At 42.0% G+C, this 25,157-nt stretch overlaps 1 protein-coding gene across 6 annotated transcripts in view; it reads right to left on the bottom strand.

Annotated features, from left to right (window-relative positions):
• ODF2L (outer dense fiber of sperm tails 2 like) overlaps positions 1 to 18,066 on the bottom strand; it is a 31,919-nt gene extending 13,853 nt beyond the window's left edge. For 2 of the 6 annotated variants that reach the window (XM_077333113.1, XM_077333118.1), the window contains exons 1-9: positions 17,889 to 18,066; positions 15,684 to 15,847; positions 11,188 to 11,314; positions 9,384 to 9,515; positions 7,495 to 7,557; positions 6,540 to 6,611; positions 6,257 to 6,373; positions 2,001 to 2,186; positions 242 to 351 (exon numbers count right to left, since the gene is read on the bottom strand). In XM_077333113.1, coding sequence (XP_077189228.1) covers positions 242 to 351; positions 2,001 to 2,186; positions 6,257 to 6,373; positions 6,540 to 6,611; positions 7,495 to 7,557; positions 9,384 to 9,515; positions 11,188 to 11,314; positions 15,684 to 15,847; positions 17,889 to 17,903 — 986 coding nt within the window. In that variant the 5' untranslated portion in view covers positions 17,904 to 18,066. Of the gene's footprint in view, positions 1 to 241; positions 352 to 2,000; positions 2,187 to 6,256; positions 6,374 to 6,539; positions 6,612 to 7,494; positions 7,558 to 9,383; positions 9,516 to 11,187; positions 11,359 to 15,683; positions 15,848 to 17,422; positions 17,639 to 17,888 lie in introns of those variants that run through there. The other 4 variants (XM_077333114.1, XM_077333115.1, XM_077333117.1 and 1 more) reach the window with 4 other exon arrangements.
• Between the last annotated feature and the right edge of the window lie 7,091 nt (positions 18,067 to 25,157).

Here is a 25,157-nt window from a genome sequence, read left to right as displayed (position 1 = left end):
AGTTTGGAGCCACAGAACAAACAGGATATCTCCCACAAGAAATTTCTTTTATTCATAAAGTTTTTGGATGCTGTGGGAGAAAGAATGTCTGTGTTTGGCTACAGTAACCATTGTACTAAATTCTAAAATCTGTTTGGAATCTGAGGAGTAAAAATCCAGGAAAGTAAGAAACCTGTTAATAAAGCTGTATTAAGTTTTCATCAAGAGATTATTTACAAAGATGTACAACATACAAACTTACTTTTTCAAATTTATAACTTGAACCTCTAACCTGGTCTTTTCATTTACCACTGTCTGATGATGACTTTTCCAGACATGAGAAGCTGTAAGTGCTTCAGTCAACTGGATTTCCTAAAGAATGTACAAAATACAGACCATGCAATACAAGAACTCTTTTAAAGATCTTTTCAGTTCCCTAAACACAGAAGGTATTTTTACTTTAAGACATAGTCAAGACTATTGCAGTGGTATAGGATAATATAAATATGCATCTCAATATAAGCATACACAAAAAATTGAAAAGCTACAAAATATTATAATCAAGTGTGACCTAATTAAATTAGAAGTCGCTGCTTGAATATTGTGCCCTTCCCACAGAGAAACAGCAAAAATACACAGTGAACCCACTATGGGGACTTTAGTTTTCCTAAACCCAGAACAAATTTTATCAGAGAGCACATGACAATTTGAAACAATACACTGTAAACTGAAAAAAGAGAGATGAGGAAGAAAGAATATTTGAGAATACCTTAAAAATCATCTGCTGCTTTCTAAATATAGGATGTTTAGTTACATATCTTTTAAAAAACAAATGTATACAATTTCAAACAATATCACATAGTTTAAAAAACATACTCTAGTCTAGGCTAGTATAAAAACCAATGGTGGATATCTTCAGAAACACAGAACAGTGTGGGAAAGACTAGGGATAGCAGAACACGTAACTAAAGAATCTATAATGTGACGTTTAATTTGTGCATATTTATTAAACAGCAAAATCCTTTTGAAAGCTTATCCTCAGTTTTCCAGAAATATTCATTTGAAGAACCATTAGCAGATTATTGCTTTCCCAAAGTCATTATATATCTTAAAAGAGAAGCCCAAAACAGCTAAATTCACATAAATATACATCTTGAGCATCACCCTTCTAAGTTGATTTAAATCAGTAAGCTCAGAAGGGTAACTCTGTTTAGGATGTCACAGTTACTTATAGTGTCATCTTTAAGGCTGATTTTTGTCCAGCACACAACTCTTCTGTTCATTTGTGCCCTACATTTGCAGTATGCCTGACCTCTCAGATGAAACTAGGACATCAGGGCCAAAGTATGGTGTGTATTAGAATATGGATATTGCCTTAAGAAAATCAGGAAGACTTTCAGGGAAACAGATCTTTCAATCTTCCCATCTAGGCAACAATCTGATACATGGGATTAGATCTTTCCATGCATTTGGTTGAACTTGCTGCCTTATAGAATGGCTTCCTACTATTGTGCCTGAACAAAATTATTGGAAAGCCATAGCCTATTGTGGCTAGGCTGCTTAGCTCTTGCATGGGGCATAATTTTCTCTCCAGCCAAACAAAGGTCAGTTCAGCTGAGTTTCTGATTAGGTTTGTTGAACTACTTGAATTAAAGCAGCTCACCTTTTCAGACACTTTTCTTAACTACCACACATATTCTGGTAATTTGATGCACAGATATCAGATGGTCACTTGTAAACTAATGTGAAGAATATATTTAATTTCTGATGAAGGGAGCTTTGCCTCTTGGAACTTTATACCTCAAAAATCTTGTTGGTTTCAAAGATGCTACTGGACTCAGATTTACTGCAAATCAACACAGCTGCTCTCTGAACTATTTACTTTTTAATGCGGTCCAAGAGAATGAAATATGTCCATTCAATTAAGCTGATACCTCCAGTTATCCATTAGCATTAATCACAAAGATTAATGGGGATCTTTGTTATTTTGAAACAATACAGCTTCCTAATAAACTACCCACCTTGTCCTTAATTTTGGAAATTAAGTTTTCCACAGCAGCTTCCAAATGATCAGCTCTATATTTCTGAACACTGGCTGCTTTTTTCAGTGCAGCCTTCCTTTCCTTTCTTCTTCCTTTTTCATCCAAAATCTGCTGCTTCTGCTCTCCAGCTTGTAGCTTCCACTCTGTAATTTTCTTTTCTATAACCTGCAAGAGAATTAAGATAATAAATTATATATTCTGAATGGGAAGGGACTGCACACAAACACAGGGATCTATTATTTACGTATATATTTGGTTAAGTGACAGATCAAAAAAGTAACTCTTCAAATTTGATCCAGTGAATCACAAGGATTATCTGAGTTTTCTGAATTACTTTGCCAAGGCAACTTAAACATACAGCTAAACATTTTCTTGAATGGTTTGAGGAACTTGTTCAGAGCACTGAAACATGACTCAACACAGCAGGCTTAACTGAGCTGCAGCAAGACAAGTTAAGGCCATCACCCCTGCAGCTGAAATATGATCCAATACCTTGGAAAATTCCACTCTCTCTTTATTCTCACTTCCAATGGATGAATTTTTACTCTCCTGGGCAGATTAGACCACAGGGTGTCACTTAAATTTAACAGAGGGGGCTCCCAGCTCCCAAATGTTATCAGCATGGTTCATTTGAAGTACAAGAATGGCATAGAGATGCTGAATTGTCACACCTGCACTAGGCAACTTCTATACCAGCAAAAATAAAGGTTGGTTTTCATACCCCAAAGTTTCATTACGCAAAACAATCTCAAAGTGGCTTACAATCGTCTTCCCTACCTCTTCCCACAAGACACCCTGTGATGTAGGTGGAGCTGAGAAAGCTCTGACGGAACTGCTATGTGAAATCAGCAGGGCTGTGACTACTTTAGGGTACATTGCTGCATGTGGAGAAGTGGGGTATCACACCTGGCTCTCCAGGTTAGAGGCCACCCCTCTTAACCACTACACCAAGCTGGTTCTCTGTACTGTAATGAATCAGTAAGATTCCTGTAATGCAGTCCTATACTATCTCCCATATGGACTCAAATAATACTTGTTATAGCAGTGAGATCTCCAAAGAGAGTCCAACTAACATAATTTTTTCCACACAACGAAGGTATAAAGTAAGGGCAAAGTAAGTTAAGAATATATATTTAAATTTTATTATTCAGATTAAATCCCCCAAATTCCCTACACATTTTGCCAACAGGCTTCATCATCGGTTAGTCTTGCTGCATTCTGCAAAAAGAATACAAGATCAGCACTGAGAATTTTAACACTAATAAAATATATTTTTCCTTATTTCACCTCATGTTGCACCACTGGCCTTGGCCTTATTTTTACCTCCTCGTGACTGGCACGGGCCTTTTGTTTTCTCTTTCCAAGGAAGAAAAAAAATCAGTTCTGGTTGCTGTGGCACAGCCATGCTGAAGGTCTCCTTACTTTAATTAAGCACCTTCTGCAAATGTAATCATTTTTGTGGCATCTTTAAGCAGCAATGCCGGCATGAGGGGAGATGAAGACAGGAAGATAACTGTAGTTAACATGGTTACCAACAATTCAGTCTACCAAGCAGACCTCCCACAACAAACATCCAAGTAAGTTAACCCACAAGGATTTTGAGGAATGAAATATTTTTGCTGCCTACTTAGGACTGCAAGAGCAGTGGCAATGTCAAACAATCACTCAGCAAGCTATAATACACGGCTGGTGGAAAGCATTCAGCTTGGTGGCCCAGAAGTAAAAGGTCTTAACTAGAAATGTGTCTGTTTGTTGACAGCAGATAATAATCCTTAGGCATAAATACAGCTGCTATTTCACCTACTTTCACAAGATGTCGCCATCATAACATGCAACTTTCTTAGCAACCTCATCCCCCCCCCCACTGGTTCCGCCTATAGAATCACCAACAAGACTACAAAACAGTTGTTTCCCCAGTTTGCAGTTCTTTTCTTCAGAAATACAGGAAAGTCAGGTTTAATACGGTGCATAAGTAGATCTGACTGAATGCTGCCTTTCTATTCTGTGTCAGCAAGGTGCCAGCAGTTCTGTTTTAAGTTATACATGGATATATAAACTATGCTATTAATGTACACAATAAAACCAACTCATTTGTGTAAGAACAAGAATGCAGTTCAATTGCTTTACAACCTCTAAAAATAAAATAAAAAATCCTGAAAATAAGTAATACAAGCAGGGAGACCATAAGGACTTGTGGGGGAGGGGGCATCTCATTTCCCCCTCCCCCACTATTTCCTTTTCTAATTCTCTGGGAGCCCCCGTTACCTCTCCCTGCATCCTTTTCACCTACCAACCAACCCACCTTTTATCTGTGCCCATCTTTGGCTATATTAATGTTTACTTACTTCATTTATATTTCAACCTTTTTCCACGTTAAAGCAGATTATATCTAACCTCCATTTTATCCTTACAACAAGCCTATGAGAATTTAGGCTGAGTGTGAATGATTGGCCCAAAGTCACCCAGTAAGCTTGCACAGTAGAGGGGGGGATCTGAACCTAGGTCATTCAGACTCTAGTCTGAAATTCCTACATCACACTGGCTGCTGTTGACAGTAGCAAGCAGCTGGGCCTGGGTCAGTCATATGAGTCAGGTGGTAGCAAGGCTGGTGGTGGCTGGTGGACCTGGCATCGATGAGTTCTCCATCAGAGGCCAAAACATCCCTGGAAAAGACCATGCCTCCTCCATTGCCTTTTACTGACAAAAACCAATGCTTGAAAACTGAGCCATACTGCTGTTGTTGCCTAACAAATATCACTGAGGGAATTAGTTACTTAAAGCTACAAAATAAGGCTCTATTATTTTAGAGGGTTTTAGAGCTTTAAAAATTATTGATGTTTCATATTTTTCTGCAAACCTGGAGGCTTTGGTGCAGGCATATAAAAAGATGTGACATGTCTGTGATTACAATCTCTGGATTTAAGTATCCACAGATCTGGCCGTATTGAGAATCAGATATACTGATGAGGTCCTGTTAAGGATTGCTCACTTGTTTACTATTAACTACTGCATTTATGTATAGCCAGCATATATTTAAATATATTAAGTAAAAACACACTATCATCTTTTAAAAAAGAAAGCCTTCTGGTGGCCTGGGGAGAGAAATGCTGGTTAGAGAAACTGGTAAGTCTTACAGCCACTCTTGTTTGGTGTATGAATCATATAATTTCTGGGCAATCAGAACGGGCTCCTAGGTATATTTTTCCCCGTTTTCTAAGACGTATCTATGTCTTAATTTACTGTTAAATGGATTACAGACTCTGCAGTGGCAATCATTGAAGAAGTATTTGAAAACGGGGAAAATCATATGATTCATACACCAAAAATCAAAAATCATATGATTCATACACCAAACAAGAGTGGCTGTAAGACTTATCATTTTGGTTAGAGAAACTGGGGCAAGGGGGGAAAAGGTACAAATATGAATGGGACCTTAAAATCCACTTTCCCATCCACAGTGGGGCAAGCATGCTTTCAGTGTGAACCTTTTAAGGCTGACCAAAAGCACATTTGAAAAAGATCAAAGTACAGTAGGAAAAAATGTTGGAAGGCATATGAATATACAACAATACCATGTGGACTCTGAGGAAAAGACCACTTCTGTTTGGGAGTCACAGCAGAGCAAAACAGCCATGTAGAAGTAGCCATATCATGAACCCAGCAAGAGTCTTTGTATGCTTTTACCAACTGTGGTTTAGACAGACATTTGAATGCAGCTCTTGTTTTCTATGCTACTGGTAAATATCTGTGTTAGATTTGATGTGAAGGTAAACTACTGAGAGAGGAGTCCAAGCCCCTTGTGAAAAACACCAATTAAGGGCATTATATACCCATGGAAATCATTTTAGGGACTAGTAGTTGAATCATAGAGCCTCTTGTGGCGCAGAGTGGTAAGGCAGAAGTCATGCAGTCTGAAAGCTCTGCCCATGAGGCTGGGAGTTCGATCCCAGCAGCCAGCTCAGGGTTGACTCAGCTTTCCATCCTTCCGAGGTCGGTAAAATGAGTACCCAGCTTGCTGGGGGGTAAATGGTAATGACTGGGGAAGGCACTGGCAAACCACCCTGTATTGAGACTGCCATGAAAACGCTAGAGGGCGTCACCCCAAGGGTCAGACATGACTCGGTGCTTGCACAGGGGATACCTTTACTAGTTGAATCATCCTTATGTTAAAGAACTTCTCAAATAAGACAAATGAGTCACACACACACACACACACACACACACACACAAATAACCTGAATTTTTGTTCTCAGTTGGTTATTCTCAGTTTCTTTTTTTTCTATCTGACATTGCAAATGATTTTGTACTACTTGTACCAATTCTGCCTGGTGTGATGCTTTTAGTACATCAGCCTAAAAAAGAAAAAAGAAAGCACAAATTAAACAATAAATTCTACTATCATAAAGTCTTCACAGCTAGATCTAAAATGAGCATTTCTATTCTGCAACTTGTTTCACGTTATATGGATACAGTTGCTAAGACTCAAGGCTACCTGTTCAAATATTCTTATTAACTTACTTTCTCTTGCTGAAGCTGAGCAGAAAGCTCTAAAATGAGCCTTTCTTTTTGAAGAACTTCATTTTTAAGATCCTTCAAAGGAAAAAAAAGTCAAATATGGTTTTCCAAATAAATATTAACAGTGCATTCCTGTAAATGTACACGAACAGAACAAGATTTATTTTCTTTTACTGTGTTCATCCAGGTCAGAAACCCAAGGCAGGGCAAGCATGCTTAAGAACCCAAGAGTTTAATCAGTTCTGAGAATCCTTAGACTCTCAGAAAACAGTTGTAGAAAAACTGAGGTCACGTGAATTCCATGTGGGTTGGGTACTTGCCCTCATGAGGAGGAAGGAGCTGAAATTACCCTTCCTACTTCTTCTACCAGCAGAGTTGTTCTGATTTTAAGAACTCACCCCAGTAATCTATTGATGTAGAGGTAGATGACAGAGGTTGTGATACCTAGTAACTGCATCTTAAACTTGTCTTTTCTGTAATTAGTTGCAAATATCTTTAAGTAATCAATAATATCACCTCTTGTGCTTCCTTACACAGAATCTTCTTTCCTCTGTCGGTCTTTTTTTTCATTGCATTGCTTTACTGAATTTAATTTATTATTAAGGACACTTTGTTCCTAAATCTTGATTTGTAGCTGCACACTTGGTTTGTGCCCAGCTGTGGCCAAGAGACAAAATCTGTAGCAGGCAAGCAAGCATGGTATTATTGCCCCACCCTGCTTCCTTTAAGAACAACTACTGTGGCTGAAGCCCTTCTTTGTATGAGCAATTTTAATCTATCACTGGAATCCTAAGAAGGTCAACAACCACCACTAGACTCTACTCAAAGAAATCTGGCCGGGCGGGCGGGCAGGCAGGCGGGCGGGCGGGCGGGCGGGGGGGGGGGAATAGCTCCACAATGGCCCTATGCAGGCATAGAATTGTAGCAAACAAAAGCCTTGACAGAAAACAGAACTTACTACAGCTTCACTTTCGCTTTCAGTTAACTTCTGTGTCAATTCTTGAAGCTGTTTACTGGTTATCTACAAAAATCAGAAACGTGACAAATCTAATTGAATGCACTTAATATAACACACAATGTAATAATTAAACATACTTTCTGTGACTTCAGCATTCCCCACTAAATGTCCTAAATAAGCATACAATTGATTTGCAGTTGTGGGCAAAGAATGAAAAACTCTATCCTGACAAATGCCAATTAAGTATCAGAAAATGGAGCATTCATCAGTTTAGAGACCAGGAACAAGTTAGTATAGAAGAAGAAGAAGAGTTGGTTCTTATATGCCGCTTTTCCTTACCCAAAGGAGGCTCAAAGCGGCTTACAGTCGCCTTCCCATTCCTCTCCCCACAACAGACACCCTGTGATGTGGGTGAGGCTGAGAGAGCGCTGATATCACTGCCCGGTCAGAACAGTATAGAGGCCAACCGTGGTCATTCTATTAATCTGTTTTTTCTTTCTTTTAAGGAAATTGCATCCCTATTTAATTTTTTTAATATGCATATCTTTTTCCCCTTAGAGTATTCCCAACTGCTAATTAGACAAATTCACAAGTAGAGGAGCTGCAGCATAGTGTATCAGGTCTTAGGCTGCAGTTATTTTTGATGCTCCAGCTCACTGCTAGACCCAGTATCGGCATGGATTTTGCCCATGGATCTGCCCTAGGAGAAGACATTCCTCCCCAGGGTTCTGTTGGTGGAGGTGGGAGAGTTCCAGGTGGTGCTTCTCTTAGTAGGTTGGAGTTCTTATTGGAAAACAGATCCACTATCTTTAGCATGCAAGAAGGAGCAGTTATACTAAAATCAATCTCACAGAGATTAGAAGACCAGGATGCTCAGGTTTTTTGGTTCCTCTAATAACAGCATATGCTCTCCCGATTTCTGGGATATTCCTTTAATATACACAACCATGCCCTTGTATCTCCAAATTTTGGGAGGCACACCTGTTAAAAAGAGCATTTCTACTAGCATACCTAGATATCTTTTCCTCAAACTTCACTCAAGGTAGTTTTTTGAAGATCTCTCCTCAGGAAAGATACTGTTTTCATAGGTGTAACGTCCCTGACATGTTATATCACATACTTTTGGCATGTCCTAAGTTTATTCTATATCGTCACCCTTTAGCTAATTATTTGAAGAAACTGAGATCTTGCTGTGGTGACAAGAAACATTGGATTAAAATTATACTAAGTGTGAGGGATTCAGCAATCATTGTAAAAGTAGCTAAGTCTTTGCTGGTAATTTTAAATGAAAATATTTCCATGATGGAATCTGTAACTGTTTAAAACTTTTAGTTTTATGCTTTGCTATTTTTATGCCAATAAAAGTAGTCTGACTGACAGGATCTTTAGCTTTCATTTGCTCTGCACAACTATTTGCGATCTGTGAGGAAGGCCTGCAGCCTGCCACAAAGACCAAGAAAAAAGAGCACTCAAATGTAAGCCAATCTATTTATCAGGAATTCCTGTGCTGCTTCTTGTGCTCTTACAGCACAGCAACAGGGAGGGGGAAGAAACAGGAGAACAAACTTTGAGAACTTGATTTCCTTGATCCAAAATAAAGCAGGCTAATACAAAAACAGCCTTCTTACATTATTCTCTGTGATCACTTTTGCCTGGAAGTAGGATTTTCAAAAAATCAAAGAGTGTTTTTCAGTGCTACTCTTGGTCTTGGTTTCTTTTAATATATATACTTATTCTGCCCTTTCTCTAAGGAGTTCAGGGCAGTGTACAAAGATTCTGTCTCCTCCATTTCATCCTCAGAAGCACCCTGCAAGGTAGGTTAAACAGAGAACGAAGGGCTCAAGATCAATCAAAGGATGACGAACAAGGATTTTTGTGCATCTTCTTACTTCTTTTTCCATGCTTGTTCTAAGTAGCTGCTGTAACCATCCCTTCATATTTTTGAGAGCTTCTAGCTCCTTTACCAGTAAATCCGCTTGCATAGAAATCTTTATCATATCTGATGCAGAAATGTAACAAGCCTGGCAAAATATTAAGTTACAGTTAAATCATTTTGCATATATTTACTAAGCCAGCATCACTTTTCAAGCTAAAATATTTTGAAAACAAACTACAGTAGTCACTTAAATATGCAGAGACACAAAAATCATACAAAACATTGTACTGCAGTATAGCACACAATTTGGACACCATCCCATCTAAAGGATGCCCAACTGGCTTTTCTTCATGGCTGTTTCTATCTGGGGCTTTCTCTGTTAAGCCAGTCCAAAGAAAAGCCACTTTTGCACTTAAGGGAGAAATAGTGCTGTGGCAGCAGGCAGGGCCTCTAGGTGAACAGGCAGCCCAGAGCTTATCGCTAAGCTCTGTTTTTCCCTTCAGCTCTTTAGCATTTTATTCTACAAGAGGTGAAGAACGACTCACCCCTGGAGCAGCCTCTCAGCTACTGGAGGGGGAAGGGAGACTGCTGGGCTGCAGGAGGGCCTGACAAGATCCTTTTTTGGGTCAGTACTTTTGTTCTGATACAAGAAGTGGGAAAGAGGTGGGGAGCAAGAAGGGAGCATTGCCAGGGGGGGGGGAGATATGTACGAATGCTTGCTCTGCCTGCCTCTAATCCAATTTCCACTGTTTCTACTGCAGGATACAAGTTCATGACCCTATGTAGGAGCAGCCCGTAGCTGAGTACCAATGATGGTACCCTGCACGGCCCATAGCATTTCACATCATTTTCATACAAGGGTATGACTGACAGAATATCACTCCAGCTTGGAAACTATGTGAGAACTGTTAATCAGGATTAATTTGCATGTATGCTAAAGGCAGCATATAGCTCTTGTGTTCCTGTGCCCTCCTACAAATTTAAGTGGGAAGAATAACCTTTTTATGTGCATAGAAACATTAAGAAGAATAAGCTGTAGAGATGGATATGAGATAGTTATTATACCCACACTGCAACACAAAATGCAAAAGACACAAAACACACTGGCCCCTGTAAATTAAGCCATAGTTTAGTTAGTTGACTCAGTCCTTCCTGGTAATGATAGAAAGTTTACTTACTTGAAACTATGATCTGAAAGTGGTTTATTCACTATAATTATTTGTAAGTATGGTTTTGCCTAATATGCACATGAGGAAACTTGGCTGGCTATTTTTTGTACTTGTCATTCTAGAGAAATGCCTGGCAATATGGACTCAAAATCAAAACTTCCCTGATTTAACTACCTGCCTCTAGAAGCCCCCCTCCTTTATCTCTGCCATCTCTTTAAAAGTTCAGGAATCCTGCCTTTCTCCATCCTTACAAGGAAACTTCATTTGATTCAGTGTCACAAAGAAGTATGAATCAGAAGTATGCTCCACCTCCCCAATCAGCTGTATAGCTGGAAGGATCTGGAAATTGCATTACACATACAATTTCCTGTAGTAACCTGGGAGAGGGGCTATGTGTCCGACTTTGGAGCTTCATGGGCATACACTGTTATCCCAGACGGAAACAGCCCCGGCTGAAACTGTTTGCTTAACTGTGTTCTTACTCATTTACTTAAGGCGTGTAAATTTGAGACACATAACTGAAAGCTAAATTGCAGCTCATGTCTAATAACACATACAGAGGAATATTAAGCATACTGTTTCAAATCTTGTACACTACAATAGACAAGATTTATTAAAAATATATTAATGTTACATAATGCAACTTACTTTTGTAATTCTGTTAAGAGTTTCCTTGAAAGATGGCAAAAACATTTCAGCTGAACCAATTGCAAGTTCCGCTTCTTGAATCTTTTTCCGAAAAGTTACATTTTCATAAAGAGCACCTTCCTGCAACCTATAGATAAAAATAATAAAAACGGAAGAAGGCTTGGCTTCTGCCTGGATGAAGAGAGAAGGGATAGGAGGAATTAGGTGGCTTATTTGTCACATGCCACCTTTGCTGTTGTAAGGGAAAATTTTTTGGTTTTACTGTATTTTAATGTTTTATTGTTGTAAACCACTGCGAGCCCTTTGGGAGAGTGATGGTAAATAAATTGAAAAATAAATAAATAAATACTTGCAAGGTTAATTATTCTTTTGGAATTGTATAATACACTTTAAAGGAAGGGATATACATATAAGAAGCCACGTCTGAACACTTACACCTTTTCACCCAGTGAGTTTGGGATAGCACTAAAACAGTAAGGTTTTAGGCTCAAGTATCAGCAAGTTAGTAAAGGGTTAAAGTTCCTCACTAGAAGAAAGTGTTTGAGTGACAGGCAGCTCCAAGTGTTCTAATTGGCCAGCAACAGCTGAGAGGAATTAATATGGTGGCTGTGTGCTGGAGGGAAATCATTCTCATTTTGGTACAGAGACAGAGAGCATTCTGACAGAACCTGCCTGTGCCTTAGCTGAACATTTGCTCTGAGGAGAAATTTTCATCGAAGAGACGTCTTTACTAAAAGTTGAAAGGAGATCTACACAGTGTCTGGAGAACTAGGACACCTATTCTGGCAGAGGGAATATGGGCAGTGAGATGATACTCCCAATCTCCTAAAGGAGAATTCTTAAAGGGAAAGGAGGATTCCTGTCCAGTTAAAAAGGGAAAATCAGGTGTGAGGATTTCCTTAGACATATGTGAGAGGAAGTTTGCTTTGGGCTCCTTAGAAGTCAGAGGGATACTGCTACTCCTAGAAAGGGGAAAAGAGTACTTGCTTTCTATTTACCAGGAGCGTTTGGGGAACTCAAAGACAAAAAAAACCAGTCATGTTTTGAATGAATACAGTAACAAAGTGTAAACAAATTTCAACATCTAAGAAAAACATTTAAAATATCTCTAAGGCCTGTAACAAAGAACTTTAAACTGTAAAATAACTGATTTATATGTAACAGTATCAAATCCTCAACCCAACCTCCCATTCCCTCTATGTGTAGTCAAATCTTTTGTTTGTTCATTGTTAACAATGCCTCAATGTCATTCTGACCAAGGTTTAAGGTTCCAGGGCTAAGCAAAGCCAAAACATCTGTCAATGATACAGTGGGACAGTCAGCTTTATTTTATACCAAAGAAACCATGCTATAAGGGCTGCTCAGTTTGTGAAGGAACAACATTTTATTTTGAAGGGGAAAATTTACCACAGAGTGGTATTTGGTGGGAACACCATGATATGAAAAAAAAAACCAACTAGCACATTAACAAATTAAAACAGGAAAGATTTACTAAATTCAGCAGAGTTGATTTTTTAATACCCTGCTTTTCAATACCTGAAGGAGTCCCAAATACTTTCCCCTTCCTTTCCCCACAATGGACTGACTGTGACATAGGTAGGGCTGAGAGAATTCTAACAAAGCTGCCCTGTGAAAACTGCTCTAAGAGAACTGTGCCCAGCAGGTTGCATGTGAAGGAGTAGTGAATCAAACCTGGTTCTCCAGATTAGAGGAATTTTTTTTTTTTAATTCCTCTCAGAAATGGCACCACCTTGAAGATCTAGAGAAAGACATGGAGATGAGAAAGATGAATCAGGAGCTGAGGAAAATCCTAGCCAGAACTTATAAGTAATGAGAATGAAGATTTAACTGACTAAAACAGAATCAGAGAGAAAAAGCCTCAATTCAGGCAGAGGCAGAGAAAGCCAATATGGAAAAAGAACAACAATTAGAATTATAATTTTAAAAAGAAAAAGCTATTATGGCACAATTATCAATGCAAATATTTGGAAGTACCAGATGAAGGCAGAATGCTTTACCTGTATCCACAAATATGTGAAGGTCTGAGTGAGGTCTATTCAGAGATGAAGGATGAAGAAACCTCAAATTACCAGTTGTTTAAAGAAATGGTCAAGGTCCCATTTGGTCTGATTGCAGAACAAAGCCGAAAAGCCTTTAGAGATATTAAATGAAGGCCAGGCAATACTTATGCCCAACTAGGTTGTTGTTTGAACAGACCCTTCAACAGATGGTTGAAGGGAAGTAAAGTAAAAACTTTTGAAGAACTGAAGCAACTGACAGGATTAGAACAGATCTACAGATAAGTACCCACTGGTTTAAATGGTTTTTGAGGGATAAAAGGCTAAAAGAAACCACCACTTCATTAGATGAAACAGAAGGGGACTTGGGTCGATCTCTTTTCCCACCCACATCAAGAAAAAAGTTTGGGGCACCCTAGAAAAAGTTGGACCATCTAAAACCAACTCTGCGAGGCAGAACAATTCGATACGAAGCAGACAAGGAGAGGTAGTGTGTTGTCACAGTCAGCAAGAAAGACATATAAAAACCTGTTGTCCAAAAGTGGAAAAGGGAGAATCCCAAATCCCAGCCAAACCTGGTAAAAGAGTAAAAAGGTCAGAAGAAGTCATAGAAACCCCAGTCACAGACCCTTGAGTCAGAAAAAGCACAAACCAGCTAGAGCCTCTAATCTGGAGAATTGGGGTTTATTCCCCACTCCTCCATGTGCAGCCAGCTGGGTGACCTTGAGCCATTCACAGTTCTCTCAGAGCTTTCTCAGCCCCACCTACCTCACAGGCTGCCTGTTGGGAGAGAAAAGGTAGACAATTGTAAGTTGTTTTGAGTCTCCTTTGGGTAGTAAAAAGCAGGGTATTAAAAACCTTCTTCTCTGCAAATGTGGAAAGTGCAAGAGTGGTCTACTCTCATTGGAAGCAGCTTCCCAGCATCTTATATCTGCTATTCTGTTATCAATTGAAGATACCAGGATGCTTGCAAAGCACATGTTCTGCCAGCACACAATGATGGTTCAATATATTTTGCCTGAATATGTAGTTGTGAGTTTCCTGCATTGTGTGGGGGGTTAGACTAGATGACCCTGGAGGTTTCTTCCAACTGTATGAGTCTATGAACCCTTAAGTTCTTACAATTACATAAAAAAGAAAACAAATCCTATGAATAATACTGGGTCTACTTTGAACAATGGCCACACCTAGAATAGCTGACACATACCGAATTTTAAGTGCTTTTAAGTGCTTCTCCGAAAATTAGTATATGCTAATTTTTAATCTAAATTAAGACAGTGCCATTAGATTCACAATTGTTCTAGTCAATCTTCCCCACTAATATTTGAAATGGATGTGGCTTGTTTTACTAAACTGGGTTTTGAGATCTAAGCAAGACTTGAGACTAGATATAAATCTCTTAATTATGACCTATATAAATGAATTATTTAGATGTATAAATAGTATTGTATTTAAATATAAATACATATAAACACTTCTCTCAAAAAATGAGAACAATGTAAAATTTAAACTCATTGTTTAAAATATCTTCAGTGCTCTGATATAGGTGGGCACTATATTATACACATACTAGCAAGAAAGCCCATTGCAAGCAGGAATGCAATGGGCGCTAGGACCGAGGGGACACTGGGAGGTGCAGATCAGCATCTTGGTGGGCCTCGCAGCAGATGGCATAGCACGGTGGTCCCCAACCATTGGGCCGCAGCCCGGTGCCGGGCCGCGAAGGCCCTGGCACTGGGCTTCGGCTCCGTCTCCCCATCCCCCGCAGTAAGAAACTTACCAGGCCGCAAGCTTGGGGCCCGGCAAGCTTCTTACTGTGAGAGGGGGGGGAGAGGGAAGCTGGGCCGCGCATGCGCAAAAGTGCTGCGCATGCACGTTTTTGGCTGTGCATGCATGGTTTTGGCTGTGCATGGTGCATGTGCGGCCGGGCAATCGCCCTCCTTGCTGACGCCGGTCCCCAGCCTGAAAAAGGTTGGGGACCACTGGCATAGCAGGTAAGTAGGGCTGATTTGTAGGGAGGAAGAAAGGCTGGTGTGCAGTTTGGGGCAGCTCTGTCTGTCTGCCTGTCTGTTTCTCCCTCCGTCGCAGCAGGGGTGGCTGTCTGTGTCTCTGTCTGCAGCTTGGGGCAGCTATCTCTTTGTCTCTCTCTGCCTCCCTCACAGCAGGAGCGATAGGAGGGAATGAGGGCTTGTGTTCAGTCTGGCAGGGCTCTGTGTGTTTCTCTCTGTCTTTGGTGTGTCTGAGAGGAATGTGGCTAACGTCCAGGGGGGAGGGCGGGAGCTGTAGGGGCAGCTATTCCAACTTGGCCCTATTCCAACATGGACAGCCGGACACGTTCCACCCCCCAGGCTGTTTCACAAATATATAGAGGAACCATGGATAACGATAGGGAAATTAACAAAAGATAAATCATTCTAGAGCAAAGCACTCAACTTATTAATGTCCGTTCTCCCCCTATCAATCAAATAGTAGGCATACCATTTTGTTTCACTTTCTTCCATGCTTTCTTCCAGAGTGTTATCCTGGGATTTTCTTTTAAGGCATGGTAACAGCTCTTTCATCTTGGCCCGGTGTTGATTCACAAGTCTGCTGTATGAACTCCAGTTTTCCTTCAAAGGTTCTTTTGCTATGCATTCTGGAAGCTTATAAAATAAGGATTTTATTTTAGTCCTTATTCTCCCCCAGAATCTTAACAAGTAGACTTTACATCAGAATTATGCAATCCATAATAGCAAAACTTAATTTTCATCTATTCATCTTTCCCAGTGGATGTGAGTGATTAGGTATTTCAGCCATTATGGATTCTAAATGTGCTATTTTTTCTAGCTAAGTACATAGGACAAGTTGCCTGATGGTCTATTGGTATCTATTATATTTTCTTCAAATATCATACAATCAAATGGGCAGGGGATTATATATATATATATCTTTTAAAAAATTATATCTTAAAAAATTTCAAGCAGCAATTTTAGTCACTTCATTCAAAGTGCTTACATCACTGGCTTGTAATTAATATATAGACTCTTAGTATCTTTCAGTGCAAGCTTATTTTCATATTGTTGCATCACACAAACCTTGACACACACCCCTCTTAAGCACAGACTGCTGGTATGACAACTCTTTGGATTTCACCAAACCACTGGTTCCCTAAGTTTCTACATTCAGGAAACCTTTCCACCTCAATCTATCTTACAAGGAACTCCCGAATGTCTGGATATTGCACATCTTAATAAACTTCATAAAGCACAATTATCCTACACCAAGTTTGCATTAATATAAGTTTCATGTATACATTCAGTCAGGAGAAAGAGTACTTCAACTATCACCTTAGGCTATATTTGAAAATTACATTTTTGAAAACATCTATTTTATTTTGAAACATCACACAGCAAACAAATTGCAGGTTATTACATTGTCTCAAGTTTTAGAATGGCCTACTTTATAGAATAATTGCCTCAACTATGCTGTTATATATCTGATAACCTTCTCTAATAATACACTTGCAATAATGAACACCAGTTCGTTTTTTAAAGCCAAAATCTGGCTCCAAGATGAAATAGTACTGAGGAAACAATACAGATGAGAAGCACCTGTTAATTACTAACCACACATTAGAAAGGCTGAAGCCCCTAACCAGGAATCTTTGCCTTCAAGACTTGGGTGGAGGCTGCCAAAGCGAATGCACAAAAAGCACTCTGCACAAGCTCACTGCACCTTTGCCTCTGAAATGTCTCAGGGGAGCAAGGTTGTCAGATTAACCCCCAATTCAGATTAAATGTCAAAGGAAGATAACACACCAGGGCAAAAAAGTAAACATTTCTCATCCAACATGTATATCCCAACTGTCTTCAGTGAACATTATAATATTGTAAAGGGGGAATTCCTGCAGAGAAGCCAATTGTTACCACCTCTCTATATTTACTCCACCAATATGATGTCTAAATTCTCGACTACTTCCTTTGAAAGCTGGAGGGTTCCACAGAATTTAACTGGACCCATGAGGCTTAGCCCTATTTGTAAAGCTAAGGTCTAAAAGTATTAAAACAAATGCCTCACTTGTATCTTATTATCCTGCCCTCCCCCAAAGGAGCTCAGAACAAGGCGGGGAGATTCTCCCATCACTGCTTACTTTCTGGTCCAAGCTTATGAGTGAGCATCATAACACAATAGAAACCAGGTCCCCCAGCCCCTGTCAAGCACCCTAACTGTTACACTACCTCGAGCACATGAACTGAGCTCGGCTGGTAAAACAAAAGTTGCCAGGTCTCACACGTCCTTGAAAGCCTTTTAATACCCGATCACGGAAAAGGAGACATAAGCTCCTTGTGGGTGCTTGCTAGGAAGTAAGCAATTCTGCCCATGCTTGAACCCTCCCCATTTGCTGACATTCTTCAGGCTCCAGCATTGTAGCAGGGTATTTACTACAGATTCTGAGGCTTAAGGCACAGGCGGGTCTGCAGGAGTACTGAGCTCCCACAAACAGTTCTGTGGCTTTGGGGGCCTGCTTTCTGGGGGTGGGGGTGGGAAGAGGTAACCATAGGCAAGTCTGAGTGACAGCCGCTGTAATTCCAGAAATTAAGCACCGCCCTACCCTCAAGCTTACTCCTATCCCGCCTCCAGTTCCTCCCGCCTTAGAAAACCACTTCCTGCAATCCTTTCCAAAGAGTCAGTAAGCCACGTTACCTCGCTTTCCTCCATTGCCGCCCCTCCGCCAGTCCCCGCCACGGCGAACGGGGAAGTAGGAAAGCGCCTTTGCAAAGCCAAAGCGTCCTGCCTGGCAACACTACAAGCAGCGCCTGCAGCCTCCGAATCCCCAGCTTCCGCGGGCTCGTTTCATCCTCGAGCATGCTCAGTAGTAGCAAATGAAGCCTTCCTTCGCCCTTACTTTGCGTCCATTTGTGTGTGTGTGCGGTGCTAAGAATGGGCTCGAAGACTCACGCGGACGTTAGAGAAAGCGAGACAGTTATGGGAAAAGCAAAAATGCTGGGGGCCGGGTGCGTATGTGTGGAATCGTATTATGAACCTATCAAAGAGAGACCATGCTCAGAAGTTTCCGGTGTAGCCTAAGTTCCTAACCTTTTCCCATTTTCCGTCTGAAATATCAGGCTCTAGGTGGCATCATTCCAAAACAAAATGCGGTGAATAGTGGACTTGGTATTCTGATGTCTTCAGCTCAAAATAGCAGCTGGCCCTGCTGCCACTAAGGCGGGCTGGACACTGTATTTGTGATTTCTCTTCTTAGCTGATAGAGAAATGTATAATAAAAGACTGCAATTTTTAATTAAATGGTACCCTAGATATATCAACATCAAATCTAATCCTCCCTGTAAAGGAATTGCTCCTCCCAACTGTGTGTTGGGAAATTCCCCTGGGGTTTGTTTACATATACACACACAGCATGATATAGATCAGTGGTCCCCAACCCCCGGTCCGGGGACCGGTGCCGGTCCATAGATCAGTCGGTACCGGACCGCAGCTTCTCCCCGGCTGCTGCCTCGGGGGCTGCCCTGTCACTCTGCGCCGGCTCACCTTTGGTGCTCTCCAGTGGTCACCATGGCTGGGGCACCCCTTCAGTGTGGCACTGAGCAGCAGCTGCTCACAGCGCCCCCCAGTGGGCGGCAAAAAGTCAGGGGCGTCGGCGGAAAAGCCAGTGGAGTAGGGGCTCATGCGGCGGCGGTGGCGTCCCTCAGCAAAACACTACCCCCACCCCCGGGCCTCAGTAAAATTGTCAAGCATTGACCGGTCCCCGGTGATAAAAAGGTTGGGGACCACTGATATAGATCAGAGCATAACAGAATTTGGGAGTGGCCACTGAGGGTAGATCATCATGTCTTAGATCTGTAGATCATGTCTTAGTCTATAGACAACATCAAATTGCGTTCTGGGGATACAATGGCACAAAAATGAAGTTGAAATACACAGATCCTCAATTTTTGCACTAGATCATCCCAAACTGACCATCAGATCACCTATAATGTCAATAGACACAGTGTGCACCAAAAAAAAATAATGGATCCACGCCTTCATAGCAACACCGTAGAACAAAAACTTAGTTCCAATGCAGAAATCCTAATGGATCTTCAGGGTTTTTACACTGAATCATCCCAAATTCACCATCAAATCACATATTTGCACCACAAAAATAATGGATCTTCACTTTTGTGGCAACATCATGGATCAAAAGCACAGATCCTCATGGATCATCAGGGTTTTTGCACTGGGTCACCCCAAAATCATCAAATCACATATCATGCCCAGGGCCACAGCCTGCATCACAAATATCATAGATCCACACCTTCGTGGTGACACCATGCTGTAAATAAAAGAGCACAGTTCTGCAAGACCTGCAAAATAGAGCTCTTCCGCCAAGCACTTGGTTGAGGTCAGTGACATCTAATGGATCCCCAGAACCCACTCCCAAACAGATACATCCATTAATCACATTATGGGGCAATCCTGATCAGACTAGTCTGTGGGGTTATGGTCGAAATGTTGACTTATTTATTTCTGATATTTAAATCCTGCTTTTAGCACAAATTTATTAACATGTTTATGTAACAAAATATGACCTTAAAGCAGAAAAGATAAGAGCCCACCTCAAAGATGGAGCTTTATCCAGGTCGGAATCCATTGCCTCCCTCTGATTACATTGTTTGTAATCTAGTTTTCTTAGCTACAATGCTTTATTTTTTAAGACTGAAAATTCTCTTAAGATAGTCTATGCCATGATATGCTCTCCCCTCTCCCCGTGGCTGATGTCATGTTACTTTCCTTAGCAGAAAACTGCTACCAAGAGAAACAAATTAGGTCCATATCTGAGTATAACTATACTTTACTTACAGACCGATCACAATCTTATAGTTTTTACAGGTGATAACGAAGTGTAACAACACTAGAATGCTATAAGTTTGCGAGATTTCCAGTTTGAGATATCTCACATTAAGGGGAAAGAAAACCTTGTGGCTGATGCTTTATATAGAACTAGCTTCAAAGCCCGTTTCTCTTGGTAGCAGTTTTCTGCTAAGGAAAGTAACATGATGTAATTCTTGATTATTTGCTCTCTGCATCAGAATTGTACCCAAGCCATAGTTGCTGGTTTGTAAGATGAAGGGTGCTTGCATAAGTCAAAAGCTGCTTAACATTCAAGTCAAAAGCTGCTTAACATTCAAGCATCCATTCTACTTTAGTAGATGATTTCTTTTTGCCAGATCTGTGAAAGGAACTAGTAGTGAAATGTTGAAAAAATTTGCAATAGACATTCATGAGACCTAGAAAACTCTCCGCTCTCTTCTTATTAGTAAGAACAGACTGTTTTTGAATGCTTGCTTTGGCTTCTAGAGCCTTGATTTTTCCATTGCCAACTCTTTGGCCTAAGTAGATCACTTTGTTGCAATCAATCTGACAGTTTCAAGCTTTGATGGTAAGATCTGCATCATGCAATCTCTGCAGAACTATACAGAGATGATATAAATGCTCTTACCATGTATTTGACATGATTTAAATATCATCTTGGTAGGCACAAGCAAATGGAAGTCTATTTAAAACTCTGTCCAAAAGCCTCTGAAATGTTTTACTGGCCATTCAGCCCAAATGGAATAGTGACAAACTGATAATGTCCCAAGGAATTCACAAAAGCTTTCTTGTCTAAAGCTCTAGGGGTCCAAAGCACTTGGAATCATAGAGTTGGAAAGTACCTCCAGGGTCATCTAGTCAAACCCCCTGCAGAATAATAATGTCCTATTGTTAAAGTGCATAAGAAGTTCAGAGATTGTCAAGGGCAGATTATGGTGTTGTTGCATGAAAGGTTATAATTTTGTAATTGGGACAGGTTTACTTTATAAGGCAGCCCAAATTAAAACTGTTCAAACACGTCACAAAAACTTAGAGCCCAGCAGGAAGCTGAAGGGAATAAGCAATCTCAGAGTCAAGATTTACAGCCAGTGGAAAAGCTAGAAAGCAACTCTGAGAATGCTAGCCTCTCCCAAAAGCATTGTGCCAATGCCTAGCTCTCAAGAATTCAGAGAATGTCAAACAAGTTGTGAAATGTGGAGGAATGGAGATAAAAGTCAGAATATTCCCCAGAAGCGCTCCTAGACAGTTATCATGTCTGATTTATCTGGAAAAATTACTCCTAGTCTTACTCCATAAAAAGGAACACTCACATGATTGATAACTGGCCATATTACTAATAGTTCCTCAGAAGTGCGGAGAGCAAATTTTAAAGACTACCCATGATTTACCTTTGTCAGGTCATCTAGGCAAAAAGCACATTTTAGCCAAGAGTCAGCATAATTTTCAGATTGTGCATAGTTGTAGCAATGAAAGTGTTTCTATTATTATTATTATTATTATTATTATTATTATTATTATTATTATTATTATTAAATTTATATCCTGCCTCCCCCCAGAGGCTCGAGGCGAGTCACATAAAAACCAATCCCCTAAAACAATAAAAGCACAATAAAACATAATACAATTAATACAAAAGTTAAGACAAGAATGGGGTCAAAATTCAATATAACTAACCCAATTCCACATCCACTAAGAAGGGAAAGGGAGGGAGCCGATGACAGAGGCAACCGTCACATTTGTGAGGGGGGCTAGATCTTCTTGCTGCCCGGCCTCAACCAAAAACCTGGCGGAAGAGCTTCGTCTTGCAGGCCCTGCAGAATGATGACAATTCCTGCAGGGCCCTCAGCTCTTCCGGGAGCTGATTCCACCAGGTTGGGGCCAGGACCGAAAAGGCCCTGGCCCTGGTCGACGCCAGGTGAGCTTCCTTGGGACCGGGAATGACCAATAGGTTAGCCCCCGCAGAGCGTAAGGCCCTGCGGGGGGGCATAGGGTGATAGGCAGTCCCTCATATACACTGGGCCCAGACCACGGATGGCCTTGAAGGTCAAAACCAAAACCTTGAACCTGATTCGGAAGATAACCGGTAGCCAATGCAGCTGCCTCAGCACTGGCTGGATATGTGCCCTCCAAGGTGTAGCCGTGAGGACCCTAGCAGCAGCATTTTGGACCAGTTGCAGTTTCCGGATCAAGCCCAAAGTTAGGCCAGTGTAGAGCGAGTTACAGAAATCTAATCTGGAGGTGACCGTCACATGGATCACTGTGGCTAAGTCTTCAGAGGACAGATAGGGCGCTAGTAGCCAAGCCTGTCAGAGATGGGAAAATGCCTGGCCAGCTACCTGTTTGACCTGTGCCTCGAGTGTTAGTGAGGCATCCATGGTCACCCCCAGGTTTCTGGCCTGAGACGTGATCTTAAGTTGCGTCCCGGCCAGAGAGGACAAGCGCGCTTCCTGGTCTGCTCCCCTACGGCCCAACCACAGGACCTCTGTCTTGGGGGGGTTGCGTTTCAGCTGACTCTGCTCGAGCCATCCAGCCACTGCTTCCAGACATGTGGTGAATGGTTCCAGGGGAGAGTCCGGGCGGCCATCCTTGAGAAGAGCTGAGTGTCATCAGCATACTGATGGCAACCCAGCCCATAACTCCGCACCAGTTGAGCCAGAGGGCGCATAAAGATGTTGAATAATGTGGGAGAGAGAACCGAGCTCTGTGGGACCCCACAAGGGAGCCGGTAAGGCCCGATAATTCCTCTCCCACAGCTATCCTCTGTGTCCGGTTTGGGAGGAAGGAGCGTATCCAGCGCAAGGCTGTACCCCTTATCCCCATACCGGTGAGATGGCTTGCTAGCAGCTCGTGACTGACCACATCAAATGCAGCCAAGATATCTAAAAGAACTAGCACAGGAGAGCCGCCTCGGTCAAGCTGGCGACGGAGGTCATCCAACAAGGAGACCAACACCGTCTTAACCCCGTGACCAGGACGGAAGCCAAACTGGTATGATTGAGCACCGAAGTATCTTCCAGGAACGCTAGGAGCTGGTCTGCCACAGCCCTTTCCACCAACTTACCCAGGAACGCTAAGTGCGCTACCGGGCGGGAGTGTGCTGCCCTAGCCAGGCACACGCAGGGTTAGTGCAAGGGCAAGCATGGTTACCGAGTCAAGGAAGTTCAAAGCGCGTACCAGAGAGTAGTCAAAAGTCCAGTCCGGGTCTTATCAGGAATTGTTAGCTGACAAAGTCCAAAGGAAAACCGAAAGAGTTGTTGTTTATCTTTACCAATGTCAAGCTGGGAATCAGTCAAACAGAGCTTCGCCGAAGCATCGGGGAGCAGGAAACCAGTCAAGGCAACAGGTAGACATGTGCACAAGATTGCAGCCACACTGGGAAGCACTTCTGCTGTGCCTAAGAACAAGCTGAGCTGTCACACCAAGTGGCTGCACCTGGCACTCAGCCTTCCTCCGATGAATGAGCCCCACCTGAGCCCCACCTAGCCTGTTGCTGTAGTCTAAGCCGAGCACTTTGCCTGCGTGTTGCCAACGTTGTCCTCCTGCATTCCCTCCTGTGCTCTGGAGATGAGTCTGGGCTGTTCAGGGGTGTTGCTGCAGGCGGAGGTAATGCTGGTGTAGAGGGCATGGTGCTTGTCTGGCTGGGACCTGGTTGTGGCTCCCTATCGGGACTTGCCTCTCTAAGCAGCACCCTGCTGCTTTGCTCCAGCTCCTCCACTTCTTCCTCCAAGGGAGCTGGCAGAATGAGCTCAGGCAGTGGTGCAGAGGCACCATCTGGAGACGGGGCCATGACAGGTAGCTTGCAGGATCATGCGGGTCTAGAGATGGTTTCTTGAGGAGAGGGCACACCACCGCCTCCCTCAACGCCTCAGGGAACTCCCCCGACTGGAGAGAGCAGTTGACCTGAGCTGATCACCTATCCGTCCATCACTCCCCTTAAGCAGCCAAGACAGACAGGGATTGAGAGGGCAAGTGGTTGCCCTCATCCTCCCTAGCAACCTGTCCACTTTGGATAGAGAGATCCGCCTGAAGCCATCAAAGGTTTTCTCCAAAGGCGGCCAACGGGCCTCCAGTTCATTAACTGTATTAACCATGGCGGGAAGGGAGTGGCGGAGTGACAAGACTTTATCCGCAAAATGGCTCGCAAATGCCTCACAGCTGATGGTCAATTTCCTACTATTTTGGCCCTAGAGTGTGCACCCTTTTTCCAGGGCGGTAAGAGATCTAACAACCCTAAATAGTTGAGCTGGGTGAGAGCTAGCGGATGCAATTTCTGCGGCAAAGAAGTCATGTTTAGCCGCTTTCACTGCCATCTCATACGCCCTCATAAGCGTGCGATGAGATGTTCTTGTAGCCTCGTCACAAGCCTTCTGCCACTCTCGCTCTAGTCATCTCAATTCCTTCTCCCGGAGCTCCCCGATATACCAGGGTGCCCATTTGAGTCGAGGGCAGAGAGGACGTCTAGGAGCAATTTTGTCTATGGCGGCCAACAGGCGGGACTGCCAGTCCTCCACCATGTCCGCCAGCAAGATGCCGGGAGGTTTCGGGGCCTGCAGAGCATTCTGGAAACCAATTGGATCCATAAGTCTCCTTGGGCGGGCAAAAAGATACTCCCACTGCCCAACCAGTAGGACACATGCTCCTCATTTTTCACTCATTTCCATTTTACCTTTTATCCCAGAACTGTCAGAATACATGAGCTGTCTTATTGCCACCTTCATCTGCCCTATTTTCTTGGTACTATACAACCCAAAATTCCACTAGATTCTCCAGTTTAATCACAGCACTTCAGTTGATCAGCTCCCATCTGCCACTTTAGCAGGTACAAAGGGAAGGAAATTAGTAGTGCCTCTAGGAATCCAACTTGTAACCAAATACAGTATCGATTAAACTGACAAACTGAAGAATTTCCTTCAAATTTTTGTCACAAAACACATGGGTTTTCTGCATGTAAATATATTAGTATTTGCATATATAACTCTTCTTTGCTATTGTTTTTCTCAATGAGACTGGTATAACTGGTAGCAGTTTCTGGTTCTGATGTGATATGATGCTGCAGGGTTGTGCTCCACCCTTGGGGTATTTTGTTTTTCTTTTACTCTA

Source organism: Paroedura picta, chromosome 4, assembly GCF_049243985.1.
Source record: "Paroedura picta isolate Pp20150507F chromosome 4, Ppicta_v3.0, whole genome shotgun sequence".
Classification (NCBI taxonomy): domain Eukaryota; kingdom Metazoa; phylum Chordata; class Lepidosauria; order Squamata; family Gekkonidae; genus Paroedura; species Paroedura picta.
The sequence above is the reverse complement of the archived record's forward strand: the minus strand, read 5'-3'. Positions and strand labels throughout refer to the sequence as shown.